This window comes from Phoca vitulina, unplaced genomic scaffold (genome assembly GCF_004348235.1).
Source record: "Phoca vitulina isolate PV1807 unplaced genomic scaffold, GSC_HSeal_1.0 scaffold20, whole genome shotgun sequence".
In the NCBI taxonomy this organism is placed as follows: Eukaryota; Metazoa; Chordata; class Mammalia; order Carnivora; family Phocidae; genus Phoca; species Phoca vitulina.
Genome location: NW_022589723.1, coordinates 16,672,286 through 16,694,050, shown reverse-complemented (window position 1 = coordinate 16,694,050; position 21,765 = coordinate 16,672,286). Strand labels below are relative to the sequence as shown.

Genomic DNA, 21,765 nt, shown 5'->3' with positions numbered 1-21,765 from the left:
CTTCCATGTAGTTCCTTGGCAACTTACTTAACTTTGCTGTGCTTCAATTTCCTGACATTAAGATGGAGGTAATGATAGTACCTGCTACAGGGTTATTTTGAGGAGTCAATGAGATGATGCATGTAACCTGGTTAGAAGATTAGAGTCACTCAATAAATGTTAACTCATTACTATGGAGAAGAGATTGTTAACCTGTGATACTTCAGATGGCTTCACTGTTATAACTTTGATTCATTGACTACATGTTGATATATACAATTATAGATATTTATATGGAAAGCATGGTGTGGAATTATAGATTAAGATATTCCTGTGGTCAAAGGTTTATAATCTAGTTGAGGGGAAAGACATACACAAATAACTAATAAAGACCTGTGCCTTAGGAAAGATACCAGCCGAAGTTTTATGAACTTGCAGAAGAAAAGAGTGATTAATGTCAACAGGGAGATTATGGGGAAGACGTTACAAATGCCTTCATGTATGATAACATTTGGACTGGGCTTTGAAAGGAGAGTAGGATTCTTATCAGATGGAAATGAGATTAACCTCTAAACTGCCACCAATGTTTAAGTTGGAAAGCATTGATTACAAAGAAATTGAATTTCTTGGGAAGTCCAAGAAAAGAATGAGACTATTGTAGATATGTGAAAGGATTGTGAGGAATTGATGGGGTTGTTGTTGTTGTTGTTTTTATTTAACTGATGGAATGTGGAAACAGGTCAAAGGTGACTCCATGACTCCAAACTCTCCTAGTTAGAGGATTGTGGTGATTTTGATGATATCAAACAAGGATTATGGAAGAAGAGTTTTGTTGGGAAGAACAGACTCCAGCCCTGTTGTATTTGAAATGCTAGTTAGGGAGATTCTGGTGGTTCCTACTTAACATGTAGTTATGTATGTACATTTTAGGTTAGAAGTCAGTGAGTTTTGTTTTGTTTTTTAAGATTTTTTTTTTTAATTTATTCATTTGAGAGAGAGAGTGCATGAGCAGGGGAGAGAGGCAGAGGGAGAGGGAGAAGCAGACTCCCCACTGAGCAAGGAGCCCGACGTGGGGCTCGATCCCAGGACCCTGGGATCATGACCTGAGCCAAAGGCAGATGCTCAACCGACTGAGCCACCCAGGCGCCCCGAAGTCAGTGAGTTTTAAATAGAATTGGATGTATAGCTGTGGAAGTACATAAGGTTGTCAGGGGAAAGAAAAGTTAGGAAAAATATATTCAGGGATAAAGCCTTGTCGAATGTTCAGACTTAAAGGACAGCAAGAGGAAGAACTAAAAAAATAGGTTTGAGAAAGAGTAAGAAAAATAGGAGAGTGTAATGTCATACAAGGTAAGGACAGAATTTTGAGGAAGAGGATGTGGTCTTTCTTATCAAATGCTGAAAAAAACTAGAATAGAGAATTAGATTTAGCGATTACAAGTTCACGTGTGATCTTGACAATAGTGGTTGTGAGTGCGTGGGTAGGGCAGAGGCCAGATTGTAATGATCTGGGACGTGATAATGAGAAAACAGATTATTTCAGGACCTCTGGGGAAGATGGCGGGGTAGGAGGATCCTAGGCTTACCTCGTTGCTTGGATACAGCTAGATAGCATCCACATCAGTATAAGTAACCAATAAAGCAGACTATTGAGAAGGAAAGGGGAGTGATAGTACCTTAGCTTGAGGGGAAGCCAGTCAGGGAAGGGTTTTGTTGGGTTGTCTGTTTTGGGGTTTTTTTGTTTTTCTTTCTTCTATATACAGGAGATTTTTAGCTTCTTATTGGGAGTTAGGGAAAAGAATCAGGGGTCAAGGAGGACCTTGAAAGATGCAAGGGGAAAGAGACAGAGCAAGATGCTTGAGGAATTAATCCAGAGATGGGATTAAGAGGAGAGGGGGTGATAAACCTTGGACAGGAATTAGGATGCCTACTGCCTCCTTTCAGGTGGCTTATATGTTTATATTGGATAGCGGCTCTCAGGGAAGTAGCAGGAAAGCTTTTTTGCTGCTAGAGTGAGAGGATTGAGATTAGTCTTTGGACCTGTTAAAGGATTGGGGTAGCCACTAGAGGGTGAGGGTATCAATCAGGTATAAAAGAACTACTAAGGTATAAAAGAACTACTAAGAGTGCAGCCAAAGAGGAAAATCATTCTTCACTGGCAGGCTGGAATGAGGGGAGGAGTGACAGACTATGTGTTTTATATAAGGGTGATTCTTATGTAAGATTCAGTAGGAATTAAGGACAGGTGCAAAATTTTGAAATTTCAGAGGTTGAGTGGTTCTGCTTGGAGACCAGTTGCAAGGAATTGCATGCTTGAGGGTTGCTGTGGTGGAGTAGAACTAATAATTTATTTGTCCCTGCTTTGGATTGCTAAATTAGTTAATTGCATTTGGCTTTGTCGTCTTTATCTTATGGAGGCTAAATGGATGCATAAAAGCTGTATCTGATAAACACTGCATGGCCCTGTACTACTCCTACTATTACGATGTCTGTTTTTCCCCACAAGAAGAGGATGTTCTTGTAGGTTTATCATTGGAAATTTTCATAATATGTGGTGTTGGTAATAATAGTAAAACTAATGTTCTTGTTTGTTTTTAGTGGTTACTGCAGCTTCTTTTCACACTAAAGACTCTACTAACAGAAAACCTTTAACCAAAAGTCAGCCCTGTTTGACATCCTTTAGTTCTTTGGACATTACTTCCTCTAAAGCAAAGAAAGGAAAAGAGAAGGAAATTGCAAAACTAAAACGGCCCACAGCACTTAAAAAGGTAAACCAACATCTGGGGATGTTTATCTTACAAGGTAAATAAGGATTTAAATCTGTTTTGCAAAAGTAGTTGTGTTTGAGCCAACAGATTATTATGAGATAGTCATAGGCGTATATCTTTATGATGACTAGTTAATTGGAGGTTGGGGATATCATCAGCATCACGATTCTCTTTCTGTATTGAACAAGGCCCTGGACGATGAATTTCTGTAAGGTTAAAAAAAAAAAAAGTTAAACATTTAGCATCCAAAAAATTGGACCGTAGGAATCAGAAGCCCTGGATTCTGGTACTAAATTATATAGTTTTAGGCAAACCTTTCTTACCCTTATCTTCTTCATCTGTAAGTCGGGATAATATCTGCTCTATTTAATTTAGTATTGTTAGGAGCAGAGTGAGATAATCCATGTCCAAATAATTAAAAACTATAAAATGTAAATTTATTGTAACTGTATGACCTGTTTTTCACACTTTTTAGTTTATCCATTTTTGTGGAAACTCTGTAGTTTGTCAATCAGGATTTAAAGAGGGAAACAGATGTGGTTTGGTATCTGTAGCATTATTAGCATAATTGCCTTCCTTTATTTTGGATATAGTACTTCTTTCAACTACAGTGTCTAAAATTACATTTACTTTTTTGCCAGTCAGTTTCATTGTAGCCAGCTAAACATGTAGCCAACCAAACTCCTCATGTCCATTTGTAAGTGAACTATATCTGTGTAATAGTGAACATTTTTCATCATTCAGTACATCAAAGAGTGATCAGTAATTAAAGACCGGTAATGACTTTTAGGTTATTTTGAAAGAAAGAGAGGAAAAGAAGGGCCGTTTAACTGTGGACCACAGCCTTTTGGGATCTGAGGAACCAGTAGAAATGCACTTAGATTTTATTGATGATTTGCCACAGGAGACTGTTTCCCAGGAAGGTAAGATCACCCCTTTCTCCCTTATCATGGAATGGTCCAGAGTATTTTAATTGATAAGCCATCACTAGTTATTATCCTAATTGCAGGATATGCTCCATATTTTATCTACATTTCTTTATTTTTGAGAGTGGTTTCTTTTGAAGATGCTTTTGTAGGGAGATATTTAAAAGGGGGAAGGAGCAGGTGTTATATAGCAGGTTTGTGACATTTTTGAGGCTTAAGGCCTGGATTTGTGGTAAATACTAATAATTATGGTCTCATCATGCATCCTCTATAACTCATAGTTCTTTTCATTTTGTCTTCCTTTGTATTTAGAATACTACTGGCTATTTTCTTCACAGGACTATTTTTCAATGGATTGCTTTTGTTGATTTTCTTTCTTGCTTTCATGAATTAATACACATACCACAGTGAGTGAGTAGAGAATTACAAAGCCTCTTGTAGTGCAGAATTCATTTGGTCAATAAGCTTCAGTCCCATACAATTTTAGGTAGGACCTCAAGCAAACCTGCACATTCCTTCTGATACTTTTACTACTGTGGAAGAGAGATTTTAAGAGATACCTGCTAGGTCCCTTTTTCTGCTGATATATGTGTATTCCGTTCTGCAACACATTTAGGTCTGTTTTACACATATTAACTGGCACTGTTCCATTGTGTTTAGAAAAGAGTTTGTTTCTAAAGATTGTTCAGTTAGGACATACTTAGTTGGGATTCCCCTTTACTCTCAATTAAATATCCTTTCCTTTGTATTTAGGTTTATCCATTCATTCAGAAATGGATAAATTTCAGCATTCATTCAGGTGTTTATTGAACACCTATCATGTGTACTTTAGTAACTGGGTTGGGGGTGGGAAAGTCAGGAAATGTAACTGGGTTGGGGGTGGGAAGGTCAGGAAATGTAATAAATGTAATAAAGATAAAGAGTGGATTCGTCCTGCTACAAAAAGCTTATCCCGGTAGGGAGACAAGAAGATACATGTGTAACTTTGCTAATTAGTGGACTGGAATACAAATAATAACTCATTTCCTGAGTTTAGCCATTTAGGAAAGAAGCAGCAAATGAAGGAAGTAGTCTGGTCAAGAGATGGTATCTAAAAAATGAGGCTGCCTGAGCACAGAAGCAAAGACCAAATACGAGAGAAACTGGGGTGGTATCTGAAGAAATCAGGAGGGGTGTGGAGAGAATGAGTGAGGTAGAATTCATCATTGCCAGCAGCAATGGGAATTTTTAGACAGTTAAAAGTGAAAAAATAGAGATAAAGGAGTTGGATGATATGATCTGGAAAGAGGTTCAGAAGTTATTACCTTTGTTCTTCAATTTAAATCCTCTAGAATACGTGTTTTATATCGTCTCTTGTGTAGAGACTTATAGACTGTGCTTGTTTTTTAAGAGTATGTTTTAAGAGATAATAGGAAGACTTCATTTTTATAGAATGTGAGAGATGTTTGTGATATAAACAATGCCCAACTTGTTAGCTTCTGGAGAATTTGAAAGTTATACAAAAGACAACTGCCATTCTAAGTAGTGTTATTCAATATATAGTCTTTCAGCATTTGAAGTTTGTAAATTTTTTCCCCTCACCCCACATCTCTACAGATGCTGGACTGAGCATGCCCAGTGATACTTCACTTTCTCCAGCAAGTCAGAACTCTCCATACTGTATGACACCTGTGTCACAAGGCTCTCCGGCTAGTTCTGGGATAGGCAGTCCGATGGCATCTTCAACAATAACCAAAATCCACAGCAAAAGATTTAGAGAGTAAGTTTTAGTCTCATTATCCGAGGTTGAATAGTTTAAGTATCTTGATTGTAGCTCTGAATGCAGTATTGTCATTACATGGTGGGTTGAGCATACGAAACTTCAAAGATACTTAAGTTCTTTCCAATTTTTTTAATACCTAGTTTTATTTAAAGCATTTGGCTTCTGTCAGCTATCAGTGTTCATGTGAAAGTGCTTTATTTTTAAATGAAATCTCTATTTTATTTTTTTTGTTCTGTTTTTTTGGGTTCTTTTGTTTTGTTTATTATTAACATATAATGTATTATTTATTTCAGGGGTACCGGTCTGTGATTCATCAGTCTTACACAGTTCACAGCACTCACCGTAGTACTTTCCCTCCCCAATGTCCATCACCCAGCCACCCCATCCCTCCCACCCCCCTCCACTCCAGCAACCCTCAGTTTGTTTCCTGAGATTAATAAGAGTCTATTATGGTTTGTCACCCTCTCTGGTTTTGTCTTGTTTCATTTTTCCCTCCCTTCCCCTATGATCCTGTCTTGGTTCTCAAATTCCTCATATCAGTGAGATCATATGAAACTTGTCTTTCTCTGATTGACTTACTTTGCTTAGCATAATACCCTCTAGTTCTGTCCACGTCGTTGCAAATGGCAAGATTTCATTCCTTTTGATGGCTGCATAATATTCCATTGTGTATATATATATATATATATATCTATATATATATATATATATATATATACCACATCTTCTTTATCCATTCATCTGTCAGTGGACATCTAGGCTCTTTCCATAGTTTGGCTATTGTGGACATTGCTGCTATAAACATTGGGTTGCATGTGCCCCTTTGGATCACTACATTTGTATCTTTGGAGTAAATACCCAGTAGTGCATTTGCTGGGTCGTAGAGTAGCTCTATTTTCAACTTTTTGAGGAACCTCCATACTGTTTTCCAGAGTGGCTGCACCAGCTTGCATTCCCACCAACAGTGTAGGAGGGCTCCCCTTTCTCCGCATCCTCGCCAACATCTATTGTTTCCTGAGTTGTTAATTTTAGCCATTCTGACTGGTGTGAGGTGATATCTCATTGAGGTTTTTGATTTGTATTTCCCTGATGCCGAATGATGTTGAGCACCTTTTCATGTGTCTGTTGGCCATTTGGATGTCTTCTTTGCAGAAATGTCTGTTCATGTCTTCTGCCCATTTCTTGAATGAATTATTTGTTCTTTGGGTGTTGAGTTTGGTAAGTTCTTTATAGATTTTGGATCTATAGGGATTTTGGATCCCTTTATCTGATATGTCATTTGCAAATATCTTCTCCCATTCTGTTGGTTATCTTTTGGTTTTGTTGACTGTTTCCTTTGCTGTGCAAAAGCTTTTTATCTTGATGAAGTCCCAATAGTTCATTTTTGCCCTTGCTTCCCTTGCCTTTGGCGATGTTTCTAGGAAGAAGTTGCTGTGGCTGAGGTCAAAGAGGTTGCTGCTTGTGTTCTCCTTTAGGATTTTGATGGATTCCTGTCTCACATTTAGGTCTTTCATCTGTTTTGGGTCTATTTTTGTGTGTGGTGTAAGGAAATGGTCCAGCTTCATTCTTCTGCATGTGGCTGTCCAATTTTCCCAACACCATTTGTTGAAGAGACTGTCTTTTTTCCATTGGATATTCTTTTCTGCTTTGTTGAAGGTTAGTTGACCGTAGAGTTGAGGGTCCATTTCTGGGCTCTCTATTCTGTTCCACTGATCTATGTGTCTGTTTTTGTGCCAGTACCATACTGTCTTGATGATGACAGCTTTGTAATAGAGCTTGAAGTCCGGAATTGTGATGCCGCCGGCTTTGCTTTTCTTTTTCAACATTCCTCTGGCTATTCGGGGTGTTTTCTGGTTCCATACAAATTTTTCTTTGAAAAAAGTTGATGGTATTTTGATAGGGATTGCATTAAATGTGTAGATTGTTCTAGGTAGCATAGACATTTTCACAATATTTGTTCTTCCAATCCACGAGCATGGAGCGTTTTTCCATTTCTTTGTGTCTTCCTCAATTTCTTTCATGAGTATTCTATAGTTTTCTGAGTATAGATCCTTTGCCTCTTTGGTTAAATTTATTCCTAGGTATCTTACGGTTTTGGGTGCAATTGTAAATGGGATCGACTCCTTAATTTCTCTTTCTTCTGTCTTGTTGGTGTATAGAAATGCAACTGATTTCTGTGCATTGACTTTATATCCTGCCACTTTACTGAATTCCTTATGAGTTCTAGCAGTTTTGGGGTGGAGTCTTTTGGGTTTTCCACATAAAGTATCATATCATCTGCAAGAAGTGAGAGTTTGACTTCTTCTTTGCTGATTCGGATGCCTTTTATTTCTTTTTGTTGTCTGATTGCTGAGGCTAGGACTTCTAGTACTATGTTGAACAGCAGTGGTGATAGTGGACATCCCTGCCATGTTCCTGACCTTAGGGAAAAGCTCTCAGTTTTTCCCCCTTGAGTATGATATTCGCTGTGGGTTTTTCATAGATGGCTTTTATGATATTGAGGTATGTACCCTCTATCCCTACACTGTGAAGAGTTTTAATCAAGAAAGGATGTCGTACTTTGTCAAATGCTTTTTCTGCGTCTATTGAGAGGATTATATGGCTCTTGTTCTTTCTTTTATTAACGTATTGTATCACATTGATTGATTTGTGGATGTTGAACCAGCCTTGCAGCCCAGGAATAAATCCCATTTGGTTGTGGTGAATAATCCTTTTAATGTATTGTTGGATCCTGTTGGCTAGTATTTTGGTGAGAATTTTTGCATCCATGTTCATCAGGGATATTGGTCTGTAAATCTCCTTTTTGATGGGGTCTTTGTCTGGTTTTGGGATCAAGGTAATGCTGGCCTCATAAAATGAGTTTGGAAGTTTTCCTTCCATTTCTATTTTTTGGAATAGCTTCAGAAGAATAGGTATTAATTCTTCCTTAAATGTTTGGTAGAATTCCCCTGGAAAGCCATCTGGCCCTGGGCTCTTGTTTGTTGGGAGATTTTTGATTACTGCTTCAATTTCCTTAGTGGTTATGGATCTGCTCAGGTTTTCTGTTTCTTCTTGGCTCAGTTTTGGTAGTTCATAGGTCTCTAGGAATGCATCCATTTCTTCCAGATTATCTAATTTGATGGCATATAGTTGCTCATAATATGTTCTTATAATTGTTTGTATTTCTTTGGTGTTGGTTGTGATCATTCATGTTTTATTTATTTGGGTCCTTTTTTCTTTTTGATAAGTCTGGCCAGGGGTTTATCAATCTTATTAATTCTTTCAAAGAACCATCTCCTAGTTTCATTGATCTGTTCTACTGTTCTTTTAGTTTCTATTTCATTGATTTCTGCTCTGATCTTTATTATTTCTCTTCTCCTGCTGGGTTTAGGCTTTATTTGCTGTTCTTTCTCCAGCTCCTTTAGGTGTAGGGTTAGGTTGTATATTTGAGACGAAAGTGCTTTGACTGTAAATACATTCTTTTTATATCAGATGATGTTTATAACTAAATTTGGGATTTGGCCTTACATCCTACATGCACAGTGCCTTAATAAGGGGTTTTTCCTCCTCAAATGCTTTTGCTTTTTTGTTTATATTACTGGCCTTTCAGAAAAAAAAACCCTCTCTAACCAATCTAAAACCCTGTTACATGAAGTGAACCTATTACATAAACCTGCTTGTTTTTCAGCAAGTATTTCTAAGTTTTAAAATGCCTGTCAGTGAATAATACTGAACTAACAGTTATTGCTATGAAGGATTTTAGGATTTTAACATTTGTGCAGATGTTACATTTAAAAATGACACATGAAAGAATCCTGGGGTGAAAGTAAAATTGGTAGGAATCCAAACCATCTTGGTTTGTTCTGTTCCTTTTTTTAATTGAAGTGTAGTGATACACAATATTATATTAGTTTTAGGTGTACTGTGTAGTGATTTGACATTCATATACATTATGAAATGATAATCACGGTAAGTTTTAGTTACCATCTGTCACCATACAAAGTTATTAAAATATTTTTGACTTACTTATTTTATAACTGGAAGTTTATACCTCTTAATCCCCTTCACCTATTTCACCTGTAACCCCACTCCTTCCCATCTGGCAACCACCATTTTTTTCTCTCCATTTATGAGTCTGTTTCTGTTTTGTTCACTTACTTTGTTTTTTAGATTCCACATGTAAGTGAAATCATACGATACTTGTTTTTCTCAGATATATTTCACTTAGCATAATACCCTCTGCGCCCACCCATGTTGTTGCAAATGGCAAGATTTCATTCTTCTTTGTGGCTGAGTAATATGCCACACGCAGTATATAATATTCCACACATAGCCACACCCCCATCTTCTTTATTTATTCATTTATCTGTGGACATTTAGGTTGCTTCCATATCTTGATTTATTATAAACAGTGCTGCAGCGAACATAGTGGTGCATATATCTTTCTGAATTCATGTTTTTGTTTTCTTCAGGTAAATACCAGGAAATGGAATTGCTAGATTGTATGGTAGTTCTATTTTCAGTTTTTTGAGGAACCTCTGTAGTGTTTTCCGTAGTGGCTACACCAGTTTACATTCTCATCAGTAGTACATGAGGGTTCCCTTTTCTCCATGTCCTTGTCAACACTATGTTGAATAAAAGTGGCAAGACTGAACATCTTTGTCTTGTTTCTCTAGTTGAGTATGGTATTAACTGTGGGTTTGTCATATATGGCCATTATTATGTTGAGTTATGTTCCCTGTGTACCTACTTTGTTGAGAATTTTTACGATAAATGGATGTTGAATTTTGTCAAATGTTTTTTCTGCATCTGTTGAGAAGATCATATGATTTTTATCCTTCATTTTGTTAATGTGTATGACGATTAATTTGTGGATATTGAATTATCTCTGCATCCCTGGAATAAATGCCATTTTGATAATGGTGTGTGATCTTTTAACGTATTATTGAATTTAGTTTGCTAATATTTTGTTGAGGATTTTTGCATCTATGTTCATCAGGAATATTGGCCTATAACTTTCTTTTTTTGTAGTGTCTTTGTCTGGTTTTGGTATGAGGGTCTCATAGAATGAATTTGGTAGTGTTCCTTACTTTTATTTTTTGGAATAGTTTGAGAAGAATAGGTATTAACTCTTCTTTAAATGTGTGATAGAGAGGCACCTGGGTGGCTCAGTTGGTTAGGCGTCTGCTTTCAGCTCAGGTCATGATCCCAGGGTCCTGGGATCGATTCCTGCATCGGGCTCCCTGCTCAGCGGGGAGTCTGCTTCTACCTCTCCCTCTCCGCCCAGCTTGTATGCTGTCTCTCTCGTTCACTCTCTCTCTCTCTCAAAGAAATAAAATCTTTAAAAAGAAATTAAAAAAAAATAAATGTGTGATAGATTCATTTGTGAAGCTGTCTGGTCCTGGACTTTTGTTGGGATTTTTTGGATTATTGATTCTATTTTATTACTAGTAAACAGTGTTCAGACTTTCTATTTCTTAATGATTCAGTTTTGGAAGATTGTGTATTTCTAAGAATTTAACCATTTCTTCTCAGTTATCCAGTTTATGGATGTACAATTTTTCGTAGTAGTCTTTTATGGTTCTTTGTATTTCTGTGGTGTCAGTTGTAACTTCTCTTTTATTTCTGATTTTGTTTATTTGGGTCCTCCTTTTTTTTCTTGATGAATCTGGCTTAAAGACTCATTATTGTCCTTTTTTTTTTTTTTTAATTGAAGTATAGTTGACACACAACATTACATTAGTTTCGGGTGTATAACATAATGATTTGACAAATCTGTATGTTACGTTTACCACAAGTATAGCTACCATCTGTCACCATACAATGCTATTACAATATCATTGATTATATTTCCTATTATATTTCCTTTTATCCCCATGACTTATTCATTCCATTACTGAAAGCTTATATTTCCTCTCCTCTTCACCCATTGTGCCCATCTTCCCACCCTTTACCCCTTGGTACCCATCAGTTCATTCTTATGGTTGTTTCTTTCTTTTTTTTTTTAATTTGTTCACTTGTTTTGTTTTATAGATTATACATGTAAGTGAATTTGTATGGTAGTTTTTCTCTGTCTGACTTACTTAGCAAAATACCATCTAGGTCCATATAAATATTATTTATCAGAGTCCGGTTCTTGGTTTCATTGATCTTTTCTGTTGTTTCTTTTTCAGTCTCTATTTTATTTAGTTCCTCTCTGACCTTTATTATTTACTTCCTTCTGCTCCCTTTGGGCCTTCTTCTTTTTTTAGTTCCTTTATGTGTAAGGTTAGATTGTTTATTGGAGATTTTTCTTGTTTCTTAGAGTAGGCCAGTATCACTTTAAACTTCTCTCTTAGAACTGTTTTTGCTGTGTCCCACGGATTTTGGAGGTTGTGTTTCCATTTTCATTTGTCTCAAGATATTTTTTAATTCCTTCTTTGATTTCTTTGACCCATTGGTTGCTTATTTGCATGTTGTTTGGCCTCCTCATGTTTGTGTTTTTTCCAGTTTTTTTTCCCCTTGTAATTGATTTCTGGTTTCATCCCATTGTAGTTGAAAAGATGCTTGATATGATTTCAGTCTTCTTAAATGTATTGAGACTTGTTTGGTGGCCTAACATGTGATCAACCCTGGAGAAGGTTCCATGTGCACTTGAAAGGAATGTGTTTTCTGCTGTTTTGGATGGAGTGTTCTTTTTATTTGTATTATGTCTGTCTGGTCTAGTCTGTTGTTTAAGGCCACTGTTTCCTTACTGATTTTCTCTTTGGATGATCTCTCTATTGATGTAGGTGGGGTGTTATTATGTTACTATCAGTTTCTACCTTTGTGTCTATCAATATTGCTTTGTATATTTAGGTGCTCCTATGTTGGGTATATAGATATTTATAATTGTTATATCCTCTTGTTAGATTGATCCCTTTATCATTATTTAATGTCCTTCTTTGTCTCTTGTACAGTCTTTGTTTTAAAGTCCATTTTGTCTGATGTAACTATTCCTACCCCAGCTTTCTTTTCGTTTCTGTGTGCATGGAATCTTCTTCCACTCTGTATGTGTCTTAGGTCTGAATTTAGTTTTGTTTTTTTTTTTTTTTCTTAGAGAGCATAAGCAGTGGGTGTGTGGTTGGGGGGATGGGGGGAAGCAGAGGGAGAGACGCAGAGATCATGACCTCAGCTGAATCAAGAGGTGGATGCCTAACTGACTGAGCCACCTAGGCACCCCTGAATTGAGTCTCTGATAAGCAGCATTTTGATAGGTCTTGCTTTTTTATCCATTCAACCACCCTGAGTCTTTGATTATAATATTCCTTCCATTTACACTTAAAGTAATTATTGGTAGGTAGTACTTATTGCCATTTGTTTGTTTTCTATTTTTGTAGTTCTCTTTTTTGGTGTTTTTTTCCTTGATCTCTTCCCTTGGGATTTGATGACTTTGTTTAGTGTTATGTTTGGATTCCTTTCTCTTTATTTCCTTTGTATCTATTTAGGTTTTTGGTTTCCTTATCACGAAGTTCATGTATAATATCCTATGTATGTAAGTTAATTTAAGTTGATGATTTCTTAAGTTCACATTCTAAAAGCACTACATTTTTCCCTGCCCTGCAGTGTTTTATGTTTTGACATCCTGCTTTATATCTTTATCTTTGTATCCCTTAACAAAATATTGTAGACATGATTGATTTTACTGTTTTTGTTTTTAACCTTCATACTAACTTTATAAGTGGTTGATCTACACTACCTTTGCAGTATGTTTGCTTTTACCAGTGAGATTTTTTTCCTTTATAATTTTCGTCTAGTTGTGGCTTTTTCTCTTCCACTTAAAGAAGTCCCTTTAACATTTCTTATAAGGCCAGTTTAGTGTTGATGAGCTCCTTTAACTTTTGTCTTTAAACTCTTCATCTCTTCTTCAATTCTGAATGATGATCTTGCCAGGTAAATTTCTTGGTTGTCGGTTTTTTCCTTTCAGTACTTATATGGTGACATTCTCTTCTGCCTGCAAAGTTTCTGTTGAAAGATCAGCTGATAATTTTATGTATGTTCTCTTGTATGTAACTAGTTGCTTTTCTCTTGCTGCTTCTAAGATTATCTCCTTATCTTTAATTTTTGACATCTTAGTTATTACATGTCTTAGTGTAAATCTCTTTGCATTAATCTTGTTTTTGGCTCCCTGTGCTTCCTGGAACTGGATGTCTGTTTTCTTCCCCAGCTTAGGGAAGTTTTCTGCCATTATTTCCTCAAATAAGCTTTCTACTTGTTTCTCTCTTTTTTTCCCCTTATGGGACCCCTATAATGTAAATGTTAGTCTGCTTGATGTTGTCTAAGAGGTCTCTTAAACTATCCTCATTTTTTAAAGTTTTGTCCCCTTGCTATTCAACTTGGGTGACACTCACTACCCTGTCTTCCAGATCACTGATCATTGTTCTGCATCATCTAATGTGCTTTTGATTCCCTCTAGTGTATTATTTTATCTTCTGCTCTGATGAGTTCTTTTTGATAGTTTGTATCTGTTTGTTGCAGTTCTCACTGTGTTCATCCATTCTGCTTGAGTTTGGTCAACATCTTTATGACCATTACTTTGAACTCTTTATTAGGTAGTTTACTTATCTCCATTTCATTTCATTCTTTTCTCAGGTTTTGTCTTGTTCTTTCCTTCAAAACCTATTTCTCTGTCTTCTCATTTTCCCCGACTCTCTTTGTTTTTATGTGTTAGATAGATTAGCTATGTCTCAGAGTCTTGATGGAGTGACCTAATGTAGAAGGCATCCTGTGGGGCCTTGAAGCACAGTCTCCCCTGGTCCCCAGACCCAGGCACTTTGGGGGTGTCCCCCATGTGGACTACATGTGTCCTTCTGTTATGGCTGGGCTGTGACTGCTGGGTTTGCACTGGTGGGTGGGTTTGGCCTCAGATGCAGCTGGCTGAAAGACCCTGCTGTAATGGTTGGGGGCATTTTGGTGGTCGGGGCTGTAGCTGCTTTGGGAGGTATCAGTCTGAGGCTCCCTGCTGCATGGCAGGGCAGGAGCTGCTTTGCAGGGATGCCGATCCCACTCAGGGTCACTTGCTGAGTGTGGTGGGATGGGACTTGTTTTAGAGGGGGCCCTTAAACCTGGCCTGGGCTGCCCACCAAGTCTGGTGGACTGGGAGCTGCTTTGGGGGACTATGGGATCTGGCTGAGACTACCTGCCAGGTGCAGTGGGGTGGGAGCCACTTTGAGGGGGATGCGTACGGGGGCCAGCATTGTTAAGTAGAGTGGGTCTGCGGGGGCATGCTGAGGCAGGGCAAGCGGTATTAGCAAGGTAGAAGAAGAGTGTCAGAAATGGCTCCCACCAGTGCTTCTGTTCCAGGAAAATGTTCCCATAGATCCCTGCCCCTTCTGCACATGCCCTAAAGTTAGCAAATCTTCATGTGTGGCCCAGGCGCTTTTCAAAATGCTGCCTCTATGCTGGGTCTCAGAGCCAGTGAGTTTGTGCCTGTGCCCTTTAAGAGTAGAGTCTCAGTTTCTTTTAGCCCTCTAGCTCTCCTGGAGTTAAGCCCCATAGATTTTCAAAGCCAGCGTTTATGGGGCCTCATCTTCCTGATGCAGGTCCCCAGGGTGGGCATGCTTGATACAGGGTTTGAACCCTTTGCTCCTTAGGAAGGATGGCCTCTGCGTTTGTAATATCCCTCCTGTTTGGGAGTCACTGAGCAGGGGATGTGGGTCCTGACTAGAGCCCTTTTCTGCCTTTCCTACTTGTCTGGTATGGCTTTTTCTATCTTGCGTTGTGGAAGAGCTGTTTTTGCTATTTGTCACATCATTCTCAGAGAGTTGTTCTGTATGATGTTGTAATTTTGGTGTGTCTCTGGGAGATGAGCTTGGGATCTTCCTGTTCTGCCATCTTGATCCTTCTGTCCTGTTCCTTTTCTTTAATACTATTGTTTTTGAGCTAATTCTTTTTGTCTGGATTTGGGAAGTTAATTAAATGTCAGATAATAGATGTGGAGCAAAGGAAACACTTGGGGAGTAACATGTTACATATGTATGAAATAAACAGCTTGAAAGAAAAACAGAATGAAGAAAACTGCATTTTTTATTTTCTATTTTCTAAGTGCAGTCTTTAATTTTGCATACTTTGATAATTTTTCCTCAGTCTTTATCTTTTCTTCTGAAGTAGTGTCACACTTATTTACTTATTTAAACACTACTTATTTAAATATTTTTCACATAAAGAAAAAAATTTTCCAAAACAGTTTTTTTCCACTAAAGAAGGGCAGGCCTAGTATTTTTCTACTATATAATATAATTCAGAAGTGGAAATTTACTTGCCTGGTTAGTCTTAGATTAGAAATTATACCAATTCTCCCTGTTAAGTACCTGTTTATAGTAGAGGTTAAGGATGAGAACTTGAAAAAGAGTATATAGGGAGAAAGTAAACTTGGATGACTTCCTTATCCCTGCAATTAAGTACTTTAGTGGCCTCACTCACTGCCTGTCTGTTGCTCACATTATAGCCATACATGATCTCACAAAGAGCCTCATTCATTTGCTTTGCTTGCTATAAGAGCATGTGACTTTTACCTCAAGGCTTCTTTGATTTTGGCTTTAATTTGATTACTGAGTTCATCCTTCACAGCCATAGATTTTCATTGTTAGAGGAGCCGTTGAGGCCATCTTACCTAACTCCTTATTTTTGTGGTCGAGGAAGCCAATTTCCCAGAGATTGTGACTTGAGTGTGGAGGATGACTTGGTTGGTATGAGGGCATTCAGTTAGCTTCTGGGAAATTATATTTCTTTCCTACGAGAAGGATCATTGGTATTTACTGGAATGAAATAACTTTATATCTTTTTACCAGAAACATTATATCTCTTTTTATCAAATAACAGGCTCACATTTGATTTATATCCTTAATAATTTAATAATTGGGAGTTTGGATAGTACTTATCTGAGGATAATCCAACCTTTCCATAAAAGCCAATCTGTTGTAATTCAGCAAAACTTCTCTTTTTCTAATTCTCAGTAGGATTTAAGAGATTTTAAAGAGTTGATTTTTCAATGAAAACCTCTTATTGGATATTTTTTTTCCCTAACATAATCTTATAATTACAGGAAAGTAAATTAGGTTGGACTTACCTGTTTTGGGTTTCCTTTACAGGTATTGTAATCAGGTTCTTTGTAAAGAGATTGATGAATGTGTGACTCTTCTTCTTCAAGAGCTTGTCAGTTTTCAGGAACGCATCTACCAAAAAGATCCTGTGAGAGCAAAAGCAAGGAGACGGCTGGTTATGGGCCTAAGGGAGGTTACTAAACATATGAAGTTAAATAAGATCAAGTGTGTTATAATTTCTCCAAACTGTGAAAAAATCCAGTCAAAAGGTATGAACATTTTACTTTTGAAGTGTTTTGATATTTATTTAGTATAATTGTGAGATACACAATGAATTTTAAAGTGAAAGCCATATGTCTTTCTTTGCAGAGTTTAGGTATAAAACATAATATTGAACATGAGGAAAGAAAGTGAAATCTTTCATTACCTCAAATTAAGTAATAAAATTGAGATTGGACTGTAAAGAAGTCCTAATCTATGAACACTAGTGAAGGATTTAAGTTGGGCCAACCAAGTGAGCCACTTTGGGTAATTGGAGTAGGCAGATGCAGAGGTATTAGTAGTAGGCATATTCTCCACAGGGGAGAAATACCAATAAAAATAGTAGTATATATCTGTGTTATTGCCACTTGGGCTGAGAGAATAAATATATCAGCCACTATTAGCAATTTTAATTTCTTTTTTAGTGAATGTATTGAAATTTGACCCCCACTATACCAATCCCTATGGAGAGACAAAAACTGGTGTTGAAAAATTTTAAAATTTATTGGGAAGAAAGAAAATACATACATGTGTGTGTGTATATATATATATATCCATACATCATATAAATTCCAATAGGAAAATAAGTAGAATAGCAAAAGTGCCACAAGCATTCATAGAATCCTTTGCTGCTGTGTTTTACGCTTTAGCTGTTGGATGCTAAAATACCTCCATTTATATAAATAAATTAAGACCTCAGCATGTGTTGACTTTCTCAGGTGGCCTGGATGAGGCTCTCTATAATGTTATAGCCATGGCACGGGAACAAGAAATTCCTTTTGTGTTTGCCCTTGGAAGAAAAGCTCTAGGACGCTGTGTGAACAAGCTGGTTCCTGTTAGCGTAGTGGGAATCTTCAACTACTTTGGTGCTGAGGTAAGACCTAAGAGGATACACTCCTTCACTCCCTCTTGTCCTCACCCCCCCGCCAGTACGTTTTCTGTTAACATGTGCCAGTGTTCTTTTAAAGCATTTGAAGAAATGAGATGACTCTCCCAAGAATGAGTGGAAAATTTTTGAGTATTACATTTCCTTTTTTTAGTGCTAAAAACATTTACACAAGTTAATCCTACAGTATTTTGGCTGTAAAGATTTCAGCTCCTGTTTTTCCCACAGTGCTTTTTTCTTCTGGGTTCAATTTTGTAATATATGATAATTATTTAACTGCTAGGTAAAGATACTCGATATTATATGATATAAAATAATTTTCTTCAGTGTATATATTGGCTATATTTTATGCTACTTGGAGTCAAGAGAGAAAAAGATCCTTTAATTAGAGAGGATTTTCTTTTTGAAAATGGAATTCCTAACCAATTGTCAAAATAATTCTGCACTCATGATACCTTTATCTTCCTCTCCTGGTCTGCTAATACAAAGCTTTGCCCATAGGAGCTGATGATAATAAGTAATAATAATAACAATAGGCTGGTAATTAATAATTAGAATAAAAGTTATTTATCTCCAGTAATGCTTAGTAACTCATAACATTTTAAGACTCTTTTATGAAGTTGACTCTGAAGTATTTTGTGACACCATTCATGGACCATTTTACCTCTTCCTAGCCATACTATTTTTATTTATTTAAGTGTGTGTCCTTTCTTATCCAGTTACCATGTTTGCATACCCCCATTTCCATTCAGGTTCTCTCCCAGTACCCATGAAGTTATCTACCCACCTACTTTATGAGTATATACTCAATATTTCTGCTCCCACAGTAGCCTGTGCTGCTTTTCTTGGTTATAGGTATCATACTGCCTTGCTGTAGATTATGTGTTTCTTTCCCTTTAACTATGAATTCCTTGAGGGCAGACCTCTTGTCTTTGTGTCCCTGACACCTTTCACATTACTTGAGCATGAGCAGGTGATAAATGTTTGTTCAGTAAACTGTGTGGTATATGTATACCTGCTTGCTATGTTAAACTATATGTGCGAATTTGGGTGATAAGTACCTCTGTGGGAAAAAAGGGTCATATATAAAGACACCTAATAAAAATTACTCCTTTTTTGTTCACTGTTAGTTTATGGAATAGGAGTGAGATTGAGGTCAGGAAAAGTGGACATGTTTGTTTTTCATTGTATTGACTTCTTACTGAATTATATATACTGGATTATTTGTATGGCTTTATAAAATGCTTGCCAGTTTTGTTTGTCATTGTTTCACTTGTCCTCTACTACTTTGAGATAGGTAAGTTATTGTTTAAACCAAAATATACTCTTAAAATGGGGGTAAAGGAAATAGTGGTATATTATCAAGTGTACCCATTTGCAGTAATGTGGTAGTACACCTAAGTTATTTTTACCATCTGCTAAAAGTAACCTTTGAATTAAACTTTCTCTCCTTACCCTGACATTCAAGGTTTTTATTTCCTGATAGCTTTTCTCTTAAATTTTCTTTTTTTCTCTTCTTACTTATTTTTTTATTCCCAACTATTTCTGTGTTTTATTTATATTGTAAAATGATTGTTAATCTCAATATCACACATCCATATGCCTATTTTCTTTTTGTTGGCTTCACTTAAGTGCATAGTTCGTTAAACGTTGCAAACAAATATTTAGGAAGTCTGTTACATGTAACACATAGAAGCTGTTTTTACCAGAATCCATTATTCCTTCTTTTTAAAAATAAGTAAATCCTGAGTATATTTTGATACTACTAGTAGTGTTAGCATGCTTAAAATCATTGCAGTTGGCAACAGATTTATTGTACCTACTACCTTAATCAGTTTAAACTGAAGCTGGCTAAAGCATGCTACTTATGTTTTTCCTTCTTAAGGACGTATTTTCAGGGACATATTCCATAGCAATATGACACTTTTTGCCATGCTTTCATCCAGTTATGGTTTAAAGTTAAATGAAAGTGCCTTGGTAGGAGGAAAAAAGTTGTACTGTACTTTTCTTCCCATTGTCTGAAAGCATAATTTAATATATAATATTAAACATATTCTTAGGAATGTTCAGGTCTGACATCTGACATTTTTTATTTAATGTGTGGGTGTGTTGCATTGTGATACTAAATTAAGACATTAAACGGAAGTAGAAGGTTGTTCAATTATGATGTAAGAATCACAACAAGTTATTATTTGATTGTCTTTTCTAGTGGCTATGGAAACTTCAGTTTTCTTCGGAGTTTTTTAGAGGTCATAATTGTTGAAGTCCAACTTCAATGCTATATGAATTTTGCCATTTTATTAACATGTGTATAGTCCACCCACCATTTTGCTGGAATTATTAATTGCCATTCATGTTCATTTTGTTTCACTGATGGAGGAACTTCTGATTATTTAGCTCTACATTCTTCGTCAGGCTCTTTATTCTGTTTTTGTAATTTGCATTTGTCCCAATATCTTTGGTTTGTCCTTCTTATAAGTGTCATATTTTCAGCTAGCCATCCCATCACTGACTTCTTTTGATCTTCTTCAAGCTCTTCCAATAAGCGCACATCCAGGGAACTTTTAATTCTTGTGGAGGCTGCCATCTTCTTCTATAAACTTCGATATCACACTGCATACGCTCATTCCCTTATATTCTAATCCATATAAGGATTCTTCACTGCTCCCCAGACAAGCCTTGTACTTTCTTAAGTCTATACCTGTATTTATTGTTTTGCATGTTTGGCTAAGAATGTAGGATCTCCACCCTTCAAAATTGTATCTATTTTTCAAGGCCTATGTCAGAGGTAATAGTACTTTGGAAATTCTTCAGCGATGCTCAGCAGTTAGATTTGATGTTTCTTCCAAAAGCCAAAACATTTTGTACATCTCAAGGCATTTAAAATAAGGTACCTTGAATCATTGGTGTCTCCTATCTTTCAGCCACATGGAAATCTCCTTAAGAGCAGAGTGGTGTTCCAGTGGTCTCTGTACTTGCTGTAGTGCCAGAGACTGAAGGGGGCAGTTGTTGAATTGATAAACTTGGCAGGAACTTTCAGTATATCACAGTTAATGACTAGTATTGAATCAGGAAATTTCCTCAGACTTGTGAGAATTACATAAACAATATCTGTAAGTTACAGAGTATTTTATAATGTTCTGCAGTGTGCATACCATTTGGATTTTGTGCTGATTGAAAGTGTGTCTGATCCTGAAACAGTAGAGAGACTTATTGTCAGTTATAGGAATAAAAAGTATAGCCCCAAAATGGACTAATCAGAATCTCTTTTTAGAGCCTGTTTAATCAGTTGGTAGAGCTCACTGAGGAAGCCAGGAAAGCATATAAAGAGATGGTTGCAGCAATGGAACAAGAGCAGGCGGAGGAAGCCTTGAAGAACGTGAAAAAGGCGCCACACCACATGGGGCACTCTCGGAACCCCTCTGCGGCAAGCGCCATTTCTTTCTGCAGTGTCATTTCTGAACCCATTTCTGAAGTAAATGAAAAGGAATATGGTAAGTTGGTGTATATGGTATATGGTATATATCAGATGTTTTAAACGTTGAAACCATTTAAGTGATTAAAATCATTTTGAAAAGGTACAATACTTGTGACCTATAACTAAGTAAATTCTAGGAAGTTTCATTTTAATACTTTATACTGAATTGTTTAAGTTTTGATTTACTAAGTAAACAAAAGACCTGAATATTATGGAATATAAGCTTATAAAATCTAGACATATGACATTTAAGTTAAATTTGATAGTAGTCAAAAAGAAACAGACTAAAACCCAGCATTTGTGTGTGTTAAAGAACAAAAATTCACCTGAGTAAATGTAAAGATCTAATTGGCTTTCTTAGGTATTTATGCACCGGCGCAACATCCCTTCTAGCAAGTAGTGGGGAGCTCTGAGGAATTGCACAAAATGGAAGGCTTATATAGGAGAGAGGGTGGGGCAAGGAAATTATTAGCAAAAGAAAAGAAAGGATGGTTCCTGGCCAGGTCACCTTCCTTTAGGGAGACAGGCAAGGGGTCTTATTAGTGGATTGTCTCATCTTCCTTTTGGGGGTGGAAAGGGCCCTTGTGACAGATTACCTCATTAGTGCTGACCAGATAGATTTCTGAGGGAGGTTGAAACTGTGATTAGGTTAGATCTTAAGCTCTG

The 21,765-nt window shown here is 36.8% G+C and overlaps 1 protein-coding gene across 1 annotated transcript in view; it reads left to right on the top strand.

The window, feature by feature from the left end:
• SECISBP2L (SECIS binding protein 2 like) overlaps positions 1 to 21,765 on the top strand; it is a 61,704-nt gene that overhangs the window by 28,749 nt on the left and 11,190 nt on the right. Inside the window, exons 12-17 of the mRNA XM_032417038.1 lie at positions 2,578 to 2,747; positions 3,538 to 3,670; positions 5,270 to 5,432; positions 16,523 to 16,743; positions 17,455 to 17,609; positions 20,896 to 21,115. Coding sequence (XP_032272929.1) covers positions 2,578 to 2,747; positions 3,538 to 3,670; positions 5,270 to 5,432; positions 16,523 to 16,743; positions 17,455 to 17,609; positions 20,896 to 21,115 — 1,062 coding nt within the window. The remainder of the gene's footprint in view (positions 1 to 2,577; positions 2,748 to 3,537; positions 3,671 to 5,269; positions 5,433 to 16,522; positions 16,744 to 17,454; positions 17,610 to 20,895; positions 21,116 to 21,765) is intronic.